The 24003-nt window shown below is 37.8% G+C and overlaps 1 protein-coding gene across 1 annotated transcript in view; it reads right to left on the minus strand.

The window, feature by feature from the left end:
• Positions 1-346: 346 nt before the first annotated feature.
• HIPK3 (homeodomain interacting protein kinase 3) overlaps positions 347-24003 on the minus strand; it is a 60672-nt gene continuing 37015 nt past the window's right edge. Inside the window, exons 2-15 of the mRNA XM_009892669.1 lie at positions 23694-23817; positions 19293-19412; positions 17618-17704; positions 16569-16753; positions 15645-15798; positions 15093-15216; positions 11837-11958; positions 11546-11670; positions 11276-11437; positions 9983-10279; positions 8919-9059; positions 5293-5528; positions 5079-5206; positions 347-3449 (exon numbers count right to left, since the gene is read on the minus strand). Coding sequence (XP_009890971.1) covers positions 2973-3449; positions 5079-5206; positions 5293-5528; positions 8919-9059; positions 9983-10279; positions 11276-11437; positions 11546-11670; positions 11837-11958; positions 15093-15216; positions 15645-15798; positions 16569-16753; positions 17618-17704; positions 19293-19412; positions 23694-23817 — 2482 coding nt within the window. The 3' untranslated portion in view covers positions 347-2972. The remainder of the gene's footprint in view (positions 3450-5078; positions 5207-5292; positions 5529-8918; positions 9060-9982; positions 10280-11275; positions 11438-11545; positions 11671-11836; positions 11959-15092; positions 15217-15644; positions 15799-16568; positions 16754-17617; positions 17705-19292; positions 19413-23693; positions 23818-24003) is intronic.

Consider the following 24003-nt stretch of genomic DNA (forward strand, 5'->3'; position numbering starts at 1 on the left):
CGTAGTCATGCAGTGTTTTATTTAAAAAAGGCATTAAAACGGTAATGGATAGAAATGCTTCTCAGAGGATGACCTTTTTCACAGAAAAGGCCTTCACCCTGAAAGCTGCTTTTTTTTTTTTTTTTTTTTTTCTTTTTTTCTCTGCAGATGGGCCCCGGACACTTGCAGTGACAAGAGTCCGTTCTCTCCGAGTGTATTGCAGGATAGGGGAAAAGTCACCCGAATTTAAGCTGTGGCAGGATCCCAAATATTTCATTCTTTGAAATGCAGACATTTCTAGAATTACAACACATAGAAAGAGCAGCAGATCTAATTTGGGGCGCATTTACAGCAACTTTTTCCTGCATACGATAAGATACTGTTGTGATATACAGATAACTGTGTCAAATTTAACAAGCACGTTAGCTTAAAACCTTAAGCACAGTAAAAAGAAAGTACAGTAAATACATTAGACCGATGAAGATCCCCATGGCCCCAGAAAAAAAATGCAGTATTTTTTTTTGTTATCACAATACAAAATTCATTGACTCCATTCGCATTGGTGATTCTTGGTGTGTCCATTGCCTGCAATGGAGTAAGCACCAAAAAAACGTCGCTTCCCAACACAGGGGAGTGAACAGAAAACCGTCTGCTGGACCGGATAGCACAAGTTTGAAGTGGTGAGGTGGATATCCAATTTGAACATTTTCTTGCCTCCCTATATTTAGGCTTTAGATATGCGTTGATAAGATTTCAAATTCATCAGGATACTCCTAGTTTCTAATGTATACTTTATATACACACACTTGTACAAAATGCATAGAGTCGATTACTAAAAACACTGAAACTTTTGGGAAAAGTTAGGTTTCTTAATTTTCAGTGTGATTAAAAATGTACTGCTGGTATTTTTATTTTTTTTAATGATCTAATACTGTTGTATTTTAGTTATTACTTAAAAAATAAATCAAATGTAGGCACATTTATTTCATTCAGACATTCATTAAATAAAACACTGCTTGTGTTAGTGGAGTAAAGAAAAAGATTACCAGTTATTAGCTTATTGACAGAGTTAAACTCAAATGCTTTGCACTCTTATTCCAGTCAACATTGCAAGGATTGTATTCCAGATTTTGTTTTAAAAAAAAGTTAAGTCAAGCCTGCAAGATGCAGCTTCTTAAGTGTCTACACAATGCCAATATGAAAACATTAAAAAAAATTAAATTACATCAATACATCCACTTATATGCAGTGATGAGCTCAAAGTTAATGGAGATAAAATACTGATGCAAATAACACACCCCAAAAAAACATATGCAATCATTTTCCATCATTTACAGTATAGTAGTTACGACACTTCAAACATGAAAACAAATAAAATTAAAAAAAAAACCAACCAAACCCAAAACCCGGCTTCTATTTCATGTAATTAGACTTGTACAGAAATTAGAAGGCTAAGAAAGAACTAGTTAATCACCTAATTTCACAGCTATCTGAAGTGGCAATCATTATATAGCAGCTTATCTATGATACATTCAAGATAAATGATACAATTTATTACTTGCCCATAAGCTAAAACACAGCCTCAGCTTAATACCTTCCGTAAATCCCATCTCTACACTACAGCATACTTGAGGTCTATGAAAAAGTAGCTACCTTTTATAGGAAATGGATGATTAAGTCTTTGGTGCTGCAAAAGCAACTTCATTCGAACACAAACAAAAAACGAAAAAGACACACTTCCTAAGGAAAAAATATTATGCAAAAAGCATGTAGTTTACGTCCCTGACGGAATGTATTAAATAAGCAAACACCCGCAACAGGCTAAAACAAATACTATAATGTAAAAAGACTAAAATCTCTCCCATGCATAAATGAAAGATTGCACACAAAGAACTCACATCTTTTCAAGCTTCAACAGTAAATATTCTGCTACTAGTTATTAAATACTGCATGGTTTGCTCAAGCTAAGATGAAACCACATCATGGATCAATGAGCACTTGGCTTTTCCTTTCCTTAGCTAGCCAGTCATGCCTACCGCACCTCTAAACGTTTTATTATACCCAATTAGACAAACACTTTTAAAATAAACTACTTCGGTTGTATTGCAGTTCCATTTACCAGTATGAAATACTGTGTTGTGTGTCACTACTCAATAGCTACTGAATCAAACTTTTCTTAAGCACTACTGAAGTCTTGTCTCGAAGCTAGTTCATTCTGGGGGAAAAAAGACAGCAAAATTTGGCTACAGCAAAACATGCTGCCTTCTCAATAAGGAAACCACACCCAATACTAAAATCATACCACACGAAACCCAAAAATGAGCATTACGCTATCAAAAAATCAGCAGATCTGAATTTAAGTGCTGCAGTCCTCAACATTTATATATAAGTAATAACATTAACAACCTCAAATATTTAAGGCACTATGTGTGGGAACAGTTTACAATGCAGCTGAGATTATTAGGACAACATTTAAGAGCAATGTTTAGGCTTTTTTTTTTGCCCATGCAAAAGACACATGCAATGTGAAGAACAACAGCTCAACTTTTAGATAAGTGACTCAACATTTAAACACCAAGATACGCAATACAAACAAGTTACTTCTACACTGTACTGCTGACATATGTGCATCTGTTGCTCTAGTTCTGTACACTGAATGGCTTCCCAAATGTAGACGTGTCTTGCACTAGTTAGAAGGCAATTTTATAAAAAATAGCAGGAGCAAAACCAGATTTCTGCTCCCATAAGTCACCTGTCTAAAGTTACTATATAAGAAGATAACATGACCAAAGACAAGTTATACCAAATGTGCAAAACACATTAAAAGTGAGTTTTTTTTAAAGCTCAGAGTTGTTTAAATTGCACCCAAGTCTACATGAATCAAAAAAATAATTTTCCTGTTGTGCCATGGCTAATATTTAATAAATACCATGTTTCTTCTTAAATCAAACTTCTGTATCATTGAGCTTCCTCAATATACTGTATTTGAGTTCTCACATGAACGGATACTGGCTGAGTTTTGTCGGACTCAATGGAAATCCTGTGTAAGCAGGCGATGCGGCAATGTACGAATGCGGTGGGAAAATTGGTTTGTATTGAGTCTGATGAATGGTGGGGGAAGGTAAGAGACGGGGGTTTATGCCAACTGGAACTTGGTGCACTATACCACTGGGATGAGACATATTGTACGCTGGATGTTGCAACAAGGGTCTTGAGGTACACGGCGAGGCAAGGAGGTGGGCAACGGGGGCAGCAGTACTAAGGGGTGCCGACGACGGGTACGGAAGAATAGCAGGCTGTGCTCCGAGGTGGGTACTTCCAGAGAGATGCGCGTGCACAGTAGTGTGAGTTGGACTTCCTTGCGGAAGGGAGAAAGCATGACCGGCAACGCCGGCTGGGATGTAAGCCTGCTGCCTCCGATGAGCGTAGTTTCCGTTCCATTCCTGCGGCCCAGATCCAAAGTGCTGAACCTGTCCACACACAGAAACGGGCAGGTCTTAATATTTCCAAGTATAAAGAGAGCTTGAAAAATGGAATAAATGCACTAAAACTAGTCAACTTAAAATCAAGAGTAATATAGACAGGAATAATTAAATGCTTAAAAAAAAAATTAGCTATTTAGATAGTAGCACAGACAGGAAATCTGACAATAAGAGATGGTAAACAGAACACAAGTTATTTCAATGCTCTTGCAAAAAAAAAAATAGAAAAAAAAAGAAAAGATAAAATGCCATGCTGGGCTGTTTTAACAGAAATACCATGTATCACATGAGCAAGGTGCTTATTCCACTCTACTCAGCACTGGCTTGGCATCAATTGGAAGTGCTGCATTCAGTTTGGGCACCATAATGAGGCACAAAGAGGACAAATAGGAGAGAAATTTTAGAGGAGAGCAGAAAAAATAATAAACGGATTGAAAATATCTGAGACAACTAGGCAAACAGAAGTCTAGGGCTATGATCACAGGAAGGTGTGGCAATCATTAACAGTTATAAAGAGAAAGACTAAAAATCAATTACTCCCATTAAATGATGCAGACTTCAAACTACACAGGGCATCTACCAAAGAAGGAAGGATTAGTATAAATTTTTGTAATGAAAATAACGTTCTACACTTTCTGCCAAGAGGCTGAGGAGCTGCAGTCATTAAGGAGATTAAAAATTAATACTATGCTGATCATATTAAGGTTTGCTTAAAATTAATTAAATCAATCCTTCTGCATAACCATGAAGAAGGGGAGATTGTGTCACCCACCCAAATGTTTCTTTCAATCTAAACTGTTCAAGTCATTATTGGTAAATCCTCTTATCTACATGTAGCATGCTTGCATTCAGTATTTAACTCACAATTTAATATTCACGGTTACTCTGCAAGACTTATACAAACAGGTACTGCTCTTACATTAAATGTACCTCCAGATATCTAACCGAAAGCTCAGCGCAGCTACAGCTCAAAATTAATTAATTAAAAAGGGGCTTAAACTTGATGTCATGTGTCAACTTCAGTTCTCAGCCACAGCAGACACATTTACTATGTTGTTGGGTAACGACAAAAGTAGCTTTTAAATTGGGTATCTTCCAACATTGGATTGAACTACGATCACAACCTCTTCTCCCCCAGCTTCGCTACCTGGCAGCAAAGGTTGGGTTCGCTAAGCTCTATCTCATTCTCTGGATACTCAAACTACAAGCAGTATCAGGCACACTACTAACACAACAAGACTGAAATATAGCCGCAGTTTTTAACTGCGCACTATGAGCACTTAAGCATTTGGATATAGGAAAAAAAATAATAAACTAAGATATTTTTCATTTTGTCTCGTGCTTTGATTTTGTGTAGGCATTGATCATTTTCGCAGTGTGGCTTTTCTATCATTTTTAAAAATAAAGTCAGGTGCTTTAAGAAAATGACCAAAAGCGAAAGATACTTATGACTTGCCCAGTAAGTTGAAATCCATTTTTCAAGATTTGAACACTTCTGTAATCAAGCTGTTGCAAACCTGCAGTTGCCATTGACAGCAATTGAAATTATGAGCATTCAGCACGTTTGGAACCCCAAGACAGAAAAAACACTTCTTAGATGCAAGTAAGTACACATACCTGACTGAAGTTTATATGTTGCTGATGGAATGCTGATGTCAGTTTTTGCTGACGGTTTCCTACAATAGAAGGCTGGTTTATTCTTCCCAGGACAGACCGACCCTTTTTCAGTGGCTGGCATGTAGCATCTTCAAAGAAATAAATGAATGAATATTCAAATTTATATTCTTATCTACAGGTATAGAAAGAAAAAAAATCACCTGAACTAACTTACCTGTATTCACCATCTGTTCATCAAGATGTAACCTGTTTTCAAGTCTCATTGGTGGTACTACTACCGTGCAAAGGGCTGATTTGGTTTCAGGATTAACCGATGCTCTTGCTTCCTTGTTTTTATTGGTATTAGCTACAAAGCCATTTTCCACAAATGGGCTGTCGTGTCCTGAAGAGTCTGAAGTTGGGGAACCATCCACCGTATCGCATCCACTTTCCTGTTCGTCATCTGACATACTATCAAAAAATAAAAGTATTGCATTGAAACAAATACATTTTCATAATATAGATGCATTTTATTAGATTACCGCAAAAAATATACGGAGGTGAAACTACTCAAAGGTGTATAAAGACGTTAGATTTTAATTAGACAAGCACAGACATTCAGATGGCAGTTCAATAATCAAACTCATTCTACCCACAAATTGCCAGGCTCAGAGAAAGGAGATAACTTCTACATACAGACTAAGATGTGTAACTCTACTTGCATCCAGTTGGTAATTTATTTTTTTAAAAGATTTTGTACTTATAAACCACCTGAAATTTAGATTTTTAGGTCCCATAAAAGGTTGAAGAAGATTATCTCGTTTCCTCCTGAATCAAAACATACAGTTCTCCCAATGTTTATTACGCTAGCAAATGAGAACATACTGATCTAATTTCCTTCTAGAAATCAGCCACATCCCGGAGTCTGCAAAAAGCCGTCCCTGGGGCCACGAGAGTCAGGATGGGATAGAGAGCGCTGAGGAAGCAATCTGCACAGTGGCAGGCAGCTCCCTCTCAGCTGCACAGCAACCACAGCAGCTACACTCGACCTTATCTATGGAAAAATTAGGTCTCCCTGAAGCTCCTCCACAGAGCACTGCCTATGTGTGACTGACAGATTCATCTTTTTTCACAGATTTAGATTGAGGAGACAAACGCAACCCTCTATCTACACGGCGGCTATTTTAGCACTTGTGGTCTGTGAAATCCATGCTGGTCAAGTGGTGCAAACTCATTTATTCAACCACTGCTTTTACCAAGGCAGCTGGAAGGAGGAAAAGGTAGAGAAGCCAACTCATAATAATAGCCTTTGCTAACATTTACTGAAGCGCCATGCTTGTATCAGAAGAAGAAAGGGCTAAGAAGATGGTAAAAGCCAGCTGCCAGAAGCAAGATCACAGTTCAGTCAGTGGAACCAGAACCAAATACCTTTTAGGCAGCAAGTAGTAAACAACCTGGGAAAGGAAACTAATTCACAATGAGGTACATTGCCAGAAAAGATATTAATCTCATTTATGTATTATTTATTACACAAGCAAAAGGTACATCACTGACACATCACTAACAACAACAGAAGAGAAATTTGACTGGTCCTCAACTGGGACTGTGCCAGGTATGGATTATATAGATAGCAAGAGACATCATTCACTTAATGCAGGTAAAAAGAACAGTATGGGGTGATGAATGATTAAGCGTAGATGCTAACAAAGTTCCTGGTTAGACAGGACAGGCATGAGAATTAAGAATTTCTATAAACTAGAAAAATGTGAAAACTCCAGCTTGTATTACAAACTGGTGGAATACATGCTTAACTTAAAACAAAAAAGGGACAGCAGTGAATTCACTAACCCCTAAACATATGGTCAAGTCCTTTGATGACTTTATAGCTAATGTAACAGGTCCTTATAGCACAGTGATTAAATTAAGAGAATATAAATAAAACCATTTATAAAATTTAAATTTTTGTGAAAAGTACTTTGACACTATGAGGGTCAGCACAAAACCCTGAGGTCTTAGTCAACAGAGCTAGGTAACTCTGAATAGTTTTTTAAGTAAAAAATAATGATACTGTGACAACTACTGAGCAATTAATTATATTTCTATATTCTTAACTTTTGATTCAAGTTACTAATTATATGACTTGCTGTAAGTCAAATGCTAAAGAAACCAGAATCTGACGCATTCCTCTGCTATTGACATAAAGTTGAGTTACAGAGGGGAATTGAATTACAGGTGAGTTCCTTGCAATTCAAAGAAAACACTGTAAAATCAAGCAGGTCTTTATAAAAAACTTGTCTGAAGTTTTGAATGTTTTGATACTAAAGAATATCATAAGCAGGACCGACAATTTTAACTATCAACCAGTAAGACTACCTGATGCTTCCCAGTATGAGACACGTCTTGTTACCTGTATCTTTACTAAAATTTAACCATTTGAATGGAAATTCTTCAAACACTTCTAGTTATTCTCTTGTTTTACAGTCAGAAATTACACACATTTGAAAATAGGACCAGGGAAATGTACCTGGTTTAGTCTATCTATATAACTCTGGCAACTTTTTATACCAATATCTCCGAAGTCCCAGAAATGGCAAAAATTTGTCTAGGATTATCTTCTAGAACAAGTAACGCTAAACAATAAAAAAATCTACCCATGTGCTCCATTACTATTCTTTTGCTGTTGGATCTAGCCGTTGTGTCTGAAGAATGAGTTGGATCAGTTTAGTAACCTGACAGAAAACTTAATTACTTTTAAAACCCCTTTTTTTTTCATTAAGACTCCAATCTTACTTGGTCTGCACAATGAAACTGCTCCGAGTTTGAATAACTCTTTTCTATACAACAAGCTACTCTACAGAATAAAGGAAGTGAACTGTAGAATAAAATTAAAAGAACTGGTCATGCTTATGGCAGCCATAGGTTGCTTGAAAAAAAAAATTAATTATATCCCTAGGTCACAGAATTTCTATGGGATATTGAGTAAATCATATTAAATCAAACTTTTCACCAATACCAGCAACTATATATCCCAAATATTTCTTGGTCCCCAAACTCCTATCTAGAAATCTGATTTGTAGAAGTGCCAGGTACTCATAGACACAACTAAAGTTTCAACATATTAGCACCTGAAGGGCAGGGACCTAAATAAGAGGAAAAACTCCAAGGAGAGTATCTCAAGTCAGTGGGAACTTCTGACTGTGCCACAGTACCATGTCTTATAGGTATCACACAAACAGATGCCTTAGTGTCAAGCTCTCAGGTACTGTTGGGAAAGTGTCATTCATTTTCAGAGTTATGTTGAATGTTTTTCTAAGACTGAATTTTGAATAATGTGCAAAAATAAAGGATGAAGTAGACATCAAGCAGTGAAGATAAAAATATTTAAAAGCTGCTCATACGAACAGTGTTGACATAAGTGAAGCTTATGTTTGATAGAAGAAAAAAGGCATCAATGTCACTGAAGATTACAATACAAGATACACAAAGGGAGAACAAGAAGGTGCAAAAATTAAAGATGTTCTGGTAACTTCAGATCTGTCACATCCTACTTTGGCTCGCTTAATTTTGCAACCTTAGAAGATTTTTGTTCTAAAGGAAGTTGTGTGCAACATGCTCATATTTTCTGTGTAAAAGCCATTCATTCAAGTACTCTGAAAACTTCCAATATAGCAAGACAGATCTGTTAGGAACGGTAAAAGAACAGTCTATGCTGTGCAACTGTAGGCCAATAAATTAAATTTTAAATACATCCCTTAGCCTCACCATATGGCAACATAACAAAGCCCTTGCATTTTTTATTATAAACCAAGTCTGCTGTATACTAGGATCTTTCCTTTTGCCGAAAGGAGCACAGCTTTTTACCTGTTGGATCTCTTGCAAGGAGAGGGACTAGACTGTCCCGAGGAGCTGGTACTCAGAGTGCTATCAGGACTGCTGAGAGAACACACGCGGTCAATGTTCAGGGTGTTCTGGCAGGCTTCGCAGTCAAGGCTACCTTTACACCTACCACGCAAAAAGGAAGTGAACAAACATACCATCTTGCATTCCCCACCGACTTAGGTGTAATTATAGAATAAAAAAGGGGCAAATATTAGAAAAGGGCCCTTAAATGTAAATCAACATTGCTTCTTTTACATCCAAAACAGATTTTAAATATTTTCTGAGTTCTTCTGGAAATTCTAGACTAAACATGCAGTTTTGGAAGCCTACTCAATCAATTAATTGTTTATTGAATCAATACTAAAACAAGTAGATAAGAGATTTTAATACAACAGTTCAGAACCTTGAAACATTTGGCAAAGTCTAGATTTAAAATACAAGTTCCTCCAGTTCAGCATCATTACAAGTAGAAATAAAGTTGAGCAAACATTAAATTAAAATTTAATGTTTGCTCATTTAAAACGATACATGCTTCTTTGACAGTTTTGTGAAAGAAAACTCCTTTGGGGAACCACACTCAGCATCTGCTTTTGTACCCAAATGCAGACCTTTTCGTACTGTTAGAAATGTATTTTTAACTCATATGTATGTAATGTGAACTCCTGGATGCTACTGCTAGAATGATAACATTGATTATACAAAGCCAGAAGACTGATCTTCAACAAATAAATAGGGTATGACAGTATTAAGCAAAAAAAGGTGTGCTGGAGATAAAAGTATTCTGTTTTGACCAAATCTGTTACAAAAGAAGAATAAGTTAGTTATTTCCTGTTGCAAATGCCTCACGTACATAGATTAATGAGGCAGACTTTTGAAAGTATTTTTCACTTTCAAATAACGTACTGCTACAGCACTAACTTCTTAGTGAAATTTGATGAGAAGTGCATTGTTTGCCTTTTCCTAACTGGCATTTGTTAAACACAGTAGCCATGCTAAAACAGCTATATTAAAGTAACACCTTCATAAAAGTAAACACCGATTCTTACTCTCTCAGTGAATGTGTTCGTCCTATGTCATCTTCATCTGTGTCACTGCTGATGGTGATCACGCTGACTGCTGGGCTGGGGGAACCGGCAATGAAGATAGCCTGGCGCTGTTTGGTTGAAAGAGATGAATCAGGGTCCAGCCTGACCGACGCTTGACAACAGTTACTTTCCTGTCCTTCTGAGTTATGATTGTCCTGTGCTTCTATGCAACTTATTCTCTTTACAGCCTTCAGGTTAAGTATCTTTGGAGATAGAAAGGCTGAGTTTTGGATATTGGTATTTTGTAACACATTGCTCCTGCGAAGAAAACACACCATTTGATATTTAGTGAATCTCTACCAACAGACCTGAAAACTGTACTATCTCCAACAAAAACAAAGAAAGCAATGTAGGTTAAAACACCAGTTTTCTAAACTAATACAAAGAAAAACATAAAACAACAAACGCAGTCATAAATACTTGGCATATACGATTTCAGACATTAATTTAAAAAAAAAAAATCCAGGAACATGCTAAGAAGCTACGTTGCTGTATCCAAACTAAGTAATATCTAAGACCAAAATTTGCAACAGCGTTGAATACAATACATTGAAAATCCCATTTTCTTATAATGAAAAAAAGAAAATAAAATCCCATTTGGGTGCAAAACAAGCAAACAAAACCCAGCCAGATTTCCTGCAAAGATTCTCCCCGAAACCAAAAGTCGGTAGCCTCTGGATGAAAACCTTGCTTAAAACAAGACTGCTGAAATGACCCCTCCACAACCCACGCTTTCCCCTTTACTCAGCATCCCACACCTTCGCAAATACTTTGTATGGCAGTGGGGCATATTTTCTTCAGAGGGCAGCTGGAGTATTTTTGGCCACCAGTGAAAGACAGACTATTCTTAAGACGATTATAAGGCATTTTACAACCCTCTTATATAGTATCTCTTTATTTTTAGTTGCCTAAAGCTGATATATCCTCATGCACATAAGCTTCGGAATATCTCGTTAGAGCTACCTCAATATATTTTTATACCTTCCCAAAGGCTATAAAGACAACTTTGCTATCATGATAGGCACATACTAATCAACAGGATCTAAAAGCTCTTACTACTGCAACTATTTTTCCACCTAGTCAGTATTACCAAAATAACACTAAAAACTTAGTGCAGTAAGAACAAATTTCCCCAAAAGACCATTTAAGTACAATTGTCACTAACAAACATACTACTTTTACAGGCTATTCCCCTGCCCATTGAACAGTAACTACAGATAGGCCGTCTTTGAATGTTAGAAATATTCTACCGACCTGTTCTGACACAGTTTGTTCCTCTTGGTAGCTGCAGGCTGAGGCCAGACAACATGTGCAATGCCCACACTAATTGGCTGAGGGGCAGACAAGGTTATCTGATGTGTTAAAAGAGGCTGCGGTATCATTGAATTGTAATGGGTGCCCTGGGTAATCATCTTCCTGAGGAAAAATAAAAGGGAGTTTTAAATTGCAAGTCATTTGCATTGCATCAGTAGATCTTGTTAAAGCAAAGCCATCAAGGTATCGCACAAAAATATGCAGACTTACCCCCAGTCTCCAAGCCTCTGTGGGCCAGCCACAGGATCAGAGGCCAGAGATGTAGCAGGAGCTGCCACTGGCGCCACTTGCTGCCACGCGGGAACCAGTATTTGCTGGGTCTGATTTGTCCACGTCTGTTGGGAAGCAGAGAAGACGTCACGATGCAAAGAACGACTGAATTTACAGGAGCTGCTTGTCGTTCAGCACAAGACAGGAGGACTGCAACAGAACTCTACAGGGCAGAAATATTTACTAACTAATAACAATACAAGTAAGATTTTTACTTGGAAGTCAGCCAACCTGAGAAAGGATTCCTGCTCGAATCTGTAATGGCTGAATTGCGTGGGCTTGGGTCACCAACGGAACTGCATTATCCACCCTCAGGGAGAAGCTGGTGGGTTTACTATGGTTTGTTGGAATTCCTGTAAGGGAGAAAAACACATACCCAAGCTTTAAGCAAAACATCAGTCTTGCATATATTTTCTGAGCAGAATGCAAACATAAAGGATAATTTTACAACATTTTACTATTTTTTTCTTGATGTGTTTATGATCGAATTCCAGAATTTAGACTTCCAAACCAAATAAATCAACACCTAAAAGATTTTTGTGCCATTACATATCTGCACAAATATCTGATGCTGTCATTTTCAGAAAGAACTGCCAATAGCTACTGTTTGGAAACAGACTACTAGAAAGCGGAACGACTTTGGCAGAAAGTTCTGCAAAGCTAAGCATTTTACTCTTTATCACACATGACATTAAAAGTATTTGAAAGGAAGCAGACAAAAAGTAAGCAGAACTGAATTTCAAAGCTTTTCACGGCTGACTCCCGCACATCTCACGCTCTGTATTTCCAGTGAGCTGAAACCCATTCCTCTTTGCTCTTATAGATGGCAACGCCACATGTATAATGCCCCTATTTGTTACCAACTCTGTCGTGGGAAACAATGTAAAATTTTCTGTTTATGCCATCAAGTACTTGCAGTAGAATCCATAATCCTATTCCTCCCTTCATCAGAATAACGCAAACCATAGCACTGCTGGAGCAATAGGAAAAAGATGCATTTCATGCTCTCTATAGATTTCATCATTGTCACAGGAAACTAACAGACGTATAGCAATGCTGCAATGTTTACTACTAATAATAATTTTAAAGATAAAAATGTTAAACTAAAGAGGGATTTTTTTAACAGATACTGCAATAGAACGGCTATGCTAGAAGAAAATACCAGCTAGGCAAATATACTAATTTCATCTTTTAACTGCATATTGCATCTTGTACTTTAGTCAAAGACTAAGCAATGGGTGTTTGGAGGTAACTACTAAAGAACTACTAAACTAAAGATTAAAAGTGGGGCTTTTTAAAAAATCTTTACAATAAAGGATGAAAGAAAATCTTCGCCTGACGTAATTCTCTCATGTCGTAACACAATACTAAGTTATAACTGTGCACTCCAAAGCTTTTAATTTTGAAATGCTGTTGACTAATTTTTTCCATACAGCCATCTAGAACAGCAACATCTTAACTCTGCCAGAAGTAGTGAGCTTTAGCACTTCAGATATTCGACAGAGCAGCCAAGCAGGGAAACCTTGAAGCAGTGCCAGATACCATTAATAACCCTTTCCCTCCGTGCCAGCAACTCAACTTGTCACCTATGTGATGAAAACAATATATTGCCTTCATTCAAGCTGTAGCAGAACTTAAATTTGGAAATTTATCATCATACTAAGAATACAGTGTACAAATCACAGATAAACTATTTGGCTGTATTGTTTCCTTTTCTATAATCACTTTATTCTTCTGGGTATAATCAAAAGAGTAGGGTTTTTAAATCACAGAATATGTCATTGTGTAAAGCATATATACAATTTAAATAGGAAATTACTTAGCCATACTAAGTGCTCAGAAGGAAATCTATATGAAGCTATGCATTTAGCTCATACGGCCTCTGACACTCTGCATGGGGAATACTCAGGAGCTTTCATGAGCTTCTGGAACCCAAGATAGATGCAGCAGCCACAAATAACATTACTGATAAAGTTTGCTGTATCCGTCTTTATCTAAAGAGGTAAAGACTTCCCAGGTTCTAAGTTTAGGTTAAAAGTGGTTTGGGTTTTTTTTTTTTTCCCCCAGAGTGAATCTCGTGTGATTTCTGTAGCTTTAACCTGTGGAGGGAGATCTAAGGAGGACTCTGAAAGTCATTCTTAAAAAAAAAAAATCCTACTTCCTATAAACTCTGTCATTTCAAGATCTGATCTCCGCATAAAGCTGAACATCACCAAGACAGACAAATTGCATCTTTAGAGATGAAGATTATAATCAAGCTAAGTTAATAAGGAAACAATATAAGCTACCTTTCCCTCTCCGTAAACTGATCCTCTCTGATCAGCCCATTATAAACAGAAAACAAGTTTTGCTTGATATGTTTTGAGATCTAACTGAAGTTTTAAAGACTCCTCCAAAAAATACACTTGCATGATGCAAATGCATTTTTTTAGGGAAACAGAGATCAGCTGCATTACCATGTGTCCTTTTAGACACACAGATCCTTATTTGGTCATTTTCTACACTATGGAAATACTTGTGTGCTAGCACTTCCACCTCCCAGTTTTCCAAATGTTTCTGATAATTGAGCCCTCAGCCAATTATTTCTTTCCATAAATACAAAATTGCATGCTTAAAATTATCTTATCCTTTGTAATACAGGAGAGTTCAGCCAAGCTGCCCTTTCCTCCTCCCAGCACGATGCAATCCGCATTCTCAAAGATTTAGTTATGTGTTTTCCAGCCATCAGAACGCTGCGGTATTTCTATCCAGCATTATAACCACAAGACAGTAAATGTGACAGTAAATGTTTGCACAGGGCAGCTACATCCTTCAACGAGGCCCCAAGTTTCCGGAGGTTTTCTTAAACATTCACTTGGACATCCCATAAAAAACACCAACTTTATTATCCAGATTTATCACAAGAACTTTTATGTTTTCTTATCCTTATCCCTAGGGATGTAGTTGGGGGGTGGGAACACACAACAAAACAAAACAAAACAAAGAAAGAAACGCAAACAAATCACCGCAACTGAATCAACAAACAAAACAATCCCAACACACACAACCACCAAAAAAGTAACAAAGAAACCCCACCACCAAAAACCCCACAACACTGATATTCCCCTCAACTTTCTTGTTTCCTCTCAAATTTTATTTCAGAATACCCTCCTTTCTTGCTTCAGCTTCCACATTGTGTCCCTCTATTTTATCCACCAGATACATATATATATATATATATACACACACACACATATATATATATATATGTATACACATCTATGTGCGTGGTATGGTGAAGATGGGCTCTGGATTTTCTGCAGATGCTGATTTGCTGTTTCTTTCAGAAAGGTGCGATTCATCTGACTCACATGCTCATTTTTTACGATGTAATTAAGTTCTTTTAAATACATAGCTTAACCGGATATAATGGAAAAGTGAAATACTGCTAGCAGATAAACAGTAACACTCATATTTCAGGAACTGCAACAATTATAGTTAAACATACCTTGAATAGTTGGAGGACATATAATCAATGCCTGTTGGAAAACATCACTGCAACCAAACTGCGCAGTTCCTGCCTGCAGCGGTATCCCTTGGTGCAAAACGGAATGGGCAGATGCAGTTAATGCCTATGGGAACAGATTCAATACAGACAACATTGTAACTGTGAATCTAAATCAGACAACATTATAACTGTGAATCTAAATCAGACAACATTATAACTGTGAATCTAAATCTCTCACACACTTGTCCCACCTGCTTCTATATTAAACAACTAAAGTAACTTATAAAAATTAGAATTTCAAACGCATTTCACAGGAAGCAATCCCATTTGGCCACCGGAGGGCACTATAATACAGCACTGCTTCACTATGGCAACAATTCTGAAACATACTGAATTCTAAATGGTTTGTTTGTTTGTTTAAGAAAACATCAGTAAAAAAAGAGAGTAAAAGACAGTAGATTTTGTCACTTACTAGATGCACTTTTTCAATTATGAAATTAATTAGAGAAACTGCATTACAGGAATTTATAATTAAAAAAGAAATGTTTTTACCTGACTTCTTACTGGACCAATTTTGGTAAAGCTCGCAGTCAGATTAGCTGCACTGCCTGAGGCAACTGGTCTCATAAGTGATGTTTTATTGCGATTACTTGAGTCGTACAAATTTGATCTGCAAACATCCATGATATGAAAACAGGACTTCACTCTGTCAAAACCAGAATATAAGTTGCTTTAATTAGAATTTCATGTTGTTAAACATTCTCCAGAACAAGAAAAAAAAAAAATAGTTCAAAGCCCACCTTTCCCAGTTTCACGGAATGGCACCATACACAGAAATAGAAAAAAAAGAAATACTGCTATTACTATGTTCATGTCAAGCCTTTGTAATGTACATTTTAAAAATCAGGAAAAATACCGCTCCTTCCTGCTCCTTGTATCTAACACCATTTTATAACAACTGCATACAAGCCAGAAGGATAGTTAGCTAAATGGATGGGAAAGCCCTTTCTTTCAGTGAAATGCTTGCACTTTAGGCAATCCACAGCAAAATGCACAATTCCAGGACTGCAAAAAAACTTTAAATATACTCCATATTAACCAATGCATAAAAGAAGTTATCTGACACCTTAATCTTAAGAGGAAATGCCTATCCTAGCTCTCAATGACTGACAGAAACATTTGAAGGTTCTTCATACTTCCAAAAATCAAGCCCAAGTTTCTGCAGCATTGGAATTTTATCAACTTAGAAATCTACTACTCTAAACATTACTTTTCAGAAAAAAACCAACATAGTTATTCAAAGTTTTCTTGACCACGTAGACATGTCTAATACTGCAAGCACTTGAAAGAATTCTCTAAGACGTTGCAAAAACAAGAAAAGATTTTTCTCTCTGATAACTGATGAAATAATACTATTATACACATGAATCACTACAATGGAGATTTAAAAAAAAATAATTTTTGCGTGTTACATACTGGTTGCTATGAGGAAAATCGAGGAGGTGCTTCATAGTAACAAAAGAATGGTTCAGGGTCTCAGCTGGAGTGATTCTTAAATCAGCATCGATCAGCAACATTTTCTTCAATAGACTGACAAATTCCCTCCTATCTGCCTTCTCTGCCAACAGGTCACTTCCTTCCAAATCCATCACCATGTTCACCTGGCATTGAACAAAACAGTCAGACAGACGACATACCTATTGGCTTAACTCTTTGTGTTATTGCTTTCTGCTATAAAATCCTAATATTCAATGATTTTAACACGTGGGACACAGTGAATTTGCCAGCTTATCCCGGTACGGTTGGCTTGGAATTGGTGACTTTTTTCTGTGCGCACACTACTCCCCTTGCACCCTCCCCGGATAAAAAACCCTCAAGGCTTTATTCCAGGCTGGGACTTGGAATTTAAGAAGTAAGATTTGGGACAAAGATCTTTATATGGTCTAACTTAAACTACACAGGTAGCCTTCAAAAAGAATTTCAAACATGCCTTAATGCCAATCTTGCAAAAAGATTTGATTCTCTTTTCAGGATATCGCAGAGAATGAAAAATTTCCTTTTGTTGTTAACTAGAGAGTTACAAAGCTAAACAAAAGGGTGGAAACAATTACGGGTTTTTTAAAAAGAAAAAATGATTGTATTGATAATTACACTGTTAAGATAACAGAATTATACTGGAAATTATGTAGTTAAGATAGCAGGATGCATATGCGCTTTTTTTTTTTACCCAGAATGGCAGATCAGGTAGAAGAGAAAGTATACATTATACATAAAATTAAAGGGACACCACCACCACCACAAGGACAAGTACCCTTTTTTAACACAAGCAACAACAAAGGAAGATCTTTATAAAAAGCCCCATGGACCAACATTGCTACACATTTTCCTCAGACCAAAACATACAGAGAAGAATGGATGTGACCGGTATACAATAAATAATATTACAAAAGGTGTTTATTTCAAAGCAGTGAAATGTTTTAAAATCACACATTCCTTTTGCAAAGGAAGAATGCTTTAATACTCACATGCACTATGTCATCCAAACTGTTGAAAATATACTTTCTGGCCTCTTTAGACTTCATACCTGTCTCTGCCTCATGCTCTTCCAATGTCTCAAAAAAAAAAAAAAAATAAAAGGAAAGCTGAGTTTAGAAGTTGACAATAAAGGACACATAGCTACAAAGTAACTTTACATATTTATTGGCCCAATAAATCTGTTTTTTAAAACAATAATTAATATTTCAATTGTATATTTGTCTGCCAGTTTGCTGAATACTTTCATTTTCTAAATCAAAATACAAAACCTACTGAATTTCATGTCTGAATGATCACAGTACTGGATTACAATAGGTGATTTGTAAATTACACTAGAAGTGCCGAAAGCCTAGCAAAACATTGTTTAATGAAACTTTCTCGTGTGCTTGTGTTTTTATATATCACAGGTTTTCAATTCCTTGCATTTTACACACCACCTCAACCTCAGACTTTTAACTCCAAACATGAGCAACATCCTATCACTGTAAAAAAAAATAAACCAAAAACCAGGCAGGTTCTGTTCAATTTCTCTTTGCTTTCTCTTTTCTTTTGTTATTTGTATACTTTTATTCCTTTGCATACACAACAGTTGGTGCAAGTATTTTAAATGCTGAAGTGCGAAACTAACAATTAAATCCCAGAGAATGAATGTGATCACCCATCAGTGATTTATGAGCTGGAATATCACTTTCTGTTACAATTTTCCTCCTTCAACACAGACAGCACCAGGAGGCAGGTTTTGTTTTAGGAGTCCATGTTGCAGGAGGTAAGACAGGACTGCAGGGAAAAAAAAATTTAACGTACAGATTACAGAAAAGATTCCAAAATTAACCTTGACAAAAACTGCAAGTAATGACCAATGGTCCATACCAAAACTCCTTTCTTCCCCCAAAACAGCTTTTAGTCTGCTGTGAACCTCTGAAAGGGAACAGCTTCTGAAAACGGGGAGGGCTGTTCGCATCAAGAACTCATTTAAGTTCTCCGATACGGAGAAGCCAGATGTAAACTGGCACCTAATGACCAATCGGCCGAAAAAACAGAAAACTGGAATAATCAGGATGGTGTAATTGGAGAATCCTTACATAAGCTGAGGCGGCAGCGTTACGGCCGGGCAGCACCGTCCCCGGCCGCTCGGTCCAACGCGCGCCAGGGATTTACCGAATTACTGCTGAGTTACGCAACTTGTGCTTTGAGCTCATCAGCTCTTCGTTACTGCAGAAGTTTTATGTCAACCATAACTGCGTCCTGACTCCCTCAGGCCTCCGTAATTTGGTGAAGCGGTGCCATGAAGCAGTACAATTTAAAAAAAAATACATGAATATTTGCATAAGAAGTTAAAGCTCTGCTTATGGCCACTGTGCAATAACATTGCTTAGAGTTAAGGAAGGTTTGCAGACCATTAAAGTCCACTTTTTTAATTTTGTCTGCTTTCATTGTATTGCAGCTTTCTGCCAAAAAAGACTGTTTTAGCATAAGATCTGAAGGAAATGAGCTGTACACATATTGTTTTTTAATCCCCTTTCTCCTAGGAAAAAGCCAGTCCCGAAGCCAGTTTTGAACCAAAAATCACAGGAGATGTGGAAGGGAGCTAACAGTATCATAGTGAATACCGGCCTCTCTGCTCACAAAATAATATACTGTTTTCTACTATATTATACTGTTTACCTTTAATCTCCAACTAGAATATGGTGCATCCGTTTCTCTACAGAAAAATCTTGCAGTTTTCGTTCCCATGCTTAACAACTGCTCTCCTGGCAAACCTTGAGTCTGTGAAATGTAACGAATCTAAGGAAGAAAAAACAAAGCGTGGGAAATAATTTACCTCTGGTTGTCAAAATCTGATCCACAGTTAAAAACTTGTTGTTTCATTGAAAAAAATGGCAAAATGAACTACCCTCAGAGCACGGTAGTTCCACAACTTCATCTTACAAAGCAGAGAAACCTAACACTGAGTGCTTGATACTGCTCTCTCTGTCAGAGAAAGCCATACATAAACAAACCTCTGAAGTGACCTATATAAGCAAGCTTTTAAAGTTCGCTCACAGAAACGAGGGGCTGGGGAGAGCAGCTGTCACTACCTCCTCAAACTTTTCAAATCCTAAATGTAGTATTTTCATTCTAAACAGGAAAATCAGTAAGAGTGCTTGTGTACAGCTGTTTGATGACTTCTTTTGGCATACACTCATTATACAATGCTATAAAAACCAGTCTGACACACCCACATTTCAAGCCAATGTTCCACTTGGAAAGGGAGTGCATGCACAACCTCTAGGCATCCAGCAGAAGTTACTGTCCTTGTCTCAGAAAATCTACTACTGAATGAGATGGGAGTGGATTAGCTTTATCCCTGAAATGCTCAGATGCTCTTTTCCACTGAAATGATTAACGTGCATTTATTTTATTTGCGGAAGGACTTTTTACAAGGGCATGTAGTGATAGGACAAGGGGGAATGGTGTCAAACCGGAAGAAGGTAGATTTAGATTAGATATTAGGAAGAAATATTTCACTTTGAGGGTGGTGAGACACTGGCCCAGGTTGTCCAGAGAAGCTGTGGCTGCCCAGCCCTGGAGGTGTTTAAGACCAGGCTGGATGGCTTTGAGCAACCTGGGCTGGTGGGAGGTGTCCCTGCCCATGGCAGGGGGGTTGGAACTAGATGGGTCTTCCAACCTAAACCATTCTATGATTCTATGATTTTAGAAGATAATTTACTAAGCATTTCTCATTACCTTTCCTATAGTTGATGATACAAAGTATTACCTACAGTAGTTAAGAGTCAAGGCTTCGACAGAAACCTGTTGAAACAACACGTTATGATGTGTTTTTAATTACTGTGCATGCAATGTTAACTCACTGTTCAAGGGGGGAGCTATCCCAGAAGCAATACTTCTTTAAAAATTAAAAGACCGCCTTCAAGAAAGATGAATTGGAAGAATAATTGGCAATAAAACTGAGCTTGGTGCAGGCCAGGATGGAGGGAGTATGGATTCCAGCAGCGAGAGCTGAAGGGTGCCGGGTCCCACACCACGCACCTCCGCAGAGGGGCTGCTGCTGTGTGCCAGCCCTTGGACAAGGTGGAGCAGCCGAGGAATAAGAGAAAGAATGGAAGAAAGGCAAAAAAAAAAAAAAAAAAAATCAAAAGGAGAGAGCGGTGAAATACACCAAACCAGAAACCGGGAGATAAGATGAATTCAATGGAAGACAGAGGACTTGAGAGCTAGGAGCACTTGAGAAGAGAAAAACTGATGGGCAGTAGAGAGCAAAGGTACACACGAGGCTTCTGCTGAAATGGAAGTGACAGACCAAAGTGGGGAGGAACTAAACGCAATGCTGTCAACTTTGGGTATTTGGTATCCTCCATAATTCCCTACGTCAGAGACTAAAGAGAATCCCACTCTGACCAGAACTCTTTCTAGATCCTTTAGTTGTTTTCTAAGCACACTATAAAGCCTTAGAAATTAGGGGGGGGTGGGAAGGGAGAGACAATGTATTTATTCAAAAATTTAGCAGTTAAGCACCTGTGCCTGTTTTTAATGCGTATTAAAGCTCAGAAGACATGGGTATTTTCCACTGAGTACAGCTGTTACTGGATATAATCACAAATGAGTATAGTAACTGAGAGCTTCCTTCCAAGGGCTAGCGTGTTGGTTGCCACGTGCCAGGGGGACAGGGGGAAATGCAGCACAAAGCCCTTGCCTGTTTGTCGACTTGGTGGCACCCACCACATAGCAGGAGGAAAGGAATTTCCTTGGGAGCCATCTCCTACGACTGCTGTACTCGTGTACACTGAGGAAAACCCTGAATGAAACTTCTCTGAAGCAAGTTTTGGAAACCTGCTTGCGCACAATGACAAGGCTGAGTAAAGTAAGGAAATTCCCGCTGGCGCAGAGGAGGTTATGGCTCCTTTTCCACCACGACTTCTCTGACACGAAGATCAGACAAGTTGCTAGATGAGTTATTAACCGATGCTTCCAACAAACTTGAATGATAGGTCTGTCTTTAACTAAACATCTTTTAAACTCAGTATTCACTTGTAAAGCAAGCAGAAAATTTTATGGGCATCAAGATTAACCCCTAATCCATGCAGTCCTTTGCATGAAGTACAGCATCTTGGAAGGTGGCTGTCACTGGTGACAACGCTGTTTACTTGCACTGTCCAGCAGTATCTAGAGGTCGAGCCATGTTGGCCCTGGGTCTACAACCGCAAGGAACAAGTGACAGCAATATGCTGGCTTAAGGACCTGGCTCTCCAAAACTGAGAAAAGATGAGCCAACGAGCACTATGAAGGTAGGTGCTCTGCACACTGTACTAAACTGCCTTCGTCTGCCTGGGTTTCGTACACAACTAGATGGTTCCAGTGCAGGGGGGTCTTTTCTTTTCAAATGAGACTCCATATTATTCTAAAAAAACCACCCTCATAATCATGAGATTGAGCTTTACACTGTTACATCTCTCTGTACAGAAGTCAGAGGCTCACAGCTACGTAAGCCCGTTGGCACACGTTAACAATCTGGGCTGCTGCCATTGTGACAAATCACAAGTTAATTTGAAGAAAGAATCATGACATGGGAAGTATTCTCCACCATTCAAACTCCTGCTGCATCATAAGTGACTGAAGATGTGGTCCAAAGCCACGCTCCACATCCTGAAGCACTATCTGACTATATGTGAGACCATGATCAGAAGACCATGAACTGGGCTTACAGGTCCTTCCTCACCCACAGTAGCATCACTTTTAACAGCTACTTAACAGCAGTACGGGGTCAAAAGTGAAAGTAATTCTGGAAGTTACATATTTTGGCACTTTTTTTGAAGGTCCAGATCTTCTCCTGCAGTTTCTTTCAAAATAAGAAACAAGTTCATGGAAATTTTTGAGACAGTATTACAGATTCTTTCCAAGAACAAATGCCTTCACTTTTTCCTTAAAGAACATAATGAATTATATGGTGGTTAGTTGTTTCCTCTTTTGTTCTCCATTTTAACAGCAATGCCCTACACAAAGGTCTTCTAAATGCATCAAGGCCTCAACTCATGTTCCACTCATAGCTTACTTCCTACCCATGAAATATTGAATTTTGTGTAAATGAAGGAAACTGAAATATGAACTACTACCAAAATCAACACAAAAATCAATATATCCCTTGACAGTGATTTTAACAAAAGGATTTTTAGAACAGTAGGCCTGATCTGTAAGCATAGGGAGCCAAAAGCCCACCACATGAAGATCAGGATTTGAATAAGCTAAACAACATGCTGGAGGAACTGCCCCTAAACTGAATGTTGAATCAAAGATGCATAAGCCAGTGTTGTTAACATCTGGGATTTTCAGATTTCTTCACTTTCAAAGTTCAAAACCAGGCAGGGATAGTCAGAATGCTGATCACATTCCTTCTAAATTTCCACATAATGCTGGAAAATTAGACACTTCTCTATCAAGTGTTTTAAATAGGAAATGTTTTACATCTTTCACTGGAATCACTTTGGCTTTTTTTTAAGTCAGCTCACTAATGCCAATGGTGTCAGTAGTTGAAAACTCCAACAAAGCAAAGGCACAGCTTCAACAGCTTCAAGCTTTACCATTGCATCTATACAGTATTAGTGCAACAGTTGATTCTCGTTCCTCATGAAGCATAGGCTCTCAAATCTCTGAGCTATGCTGGATTTCCAGAAAGCATGAGGAAGTATTCAGAAGGCGACTAATCCTGACATCTGAGCAGACATTCCAGAGTCAACCTCGTTCATGGCAAGTGAAAGAGAGATTACAATGCACTGATAGTGGCCACAAACTCTGGATTCCATCAGAAAAAAAACCAGCTTCAATAATAACATTTATTTTGCAAGACAGAAAAAAAAAGATGAGAAATTGTAATTCAGAAAAGCAGCACAATATACAGTTTGGTCTAGAAACAGGATTTATGTTTCTAGGACAATCAATAAGACTAAATAAAAAGCATTGAACCGACTTGAAGAAATACTACTTAATAGGGGATGCTATCAACATTTCATTTGATCTGACATTCTTAAGTTGCAGAAAGTATGCATATGCTTGTAAAATTTATTCTACTACCTGGTCATATTCCAGTGCTCCTGGGTACAGTGGCCATCCAAGAAACAGCTCTGCAATCACACACCCTAACGACCACATGTCTATGGCTTCACAAAACGGCAATCCCAGTATGATCTCTGGTGCTCTGCAAATTAAACATGGTTACTGAATTTTTTCCTTAGGGTAAAAAGGTAATTCAACAATCCAACATGACAAAAAAATACTCCAAAATCTGTTATTTGAAAACACGGGCTAATTATTTCAATAAAATCATAACACCAGAAATTGTATTTTTTGTTCTCTAGATAACCCATTGTAAAATTTTGCAGGT

Source organism: Charadrius vociferus, unplaced genomic scaffold (assembly GCF_000708025.1).
Source record: "Charadrius vociferus isolate BGI_N301 unplaced genomic scaffold, ASM70802v2 scaffold19, whole genome shotgun sequence".
Taxonomy (NCBI): Eukaryota; Metazoa; Chordata; class Aves; order Charadriiformes; family Charadriidae; genus Charadrius; species Charadrius vociferus.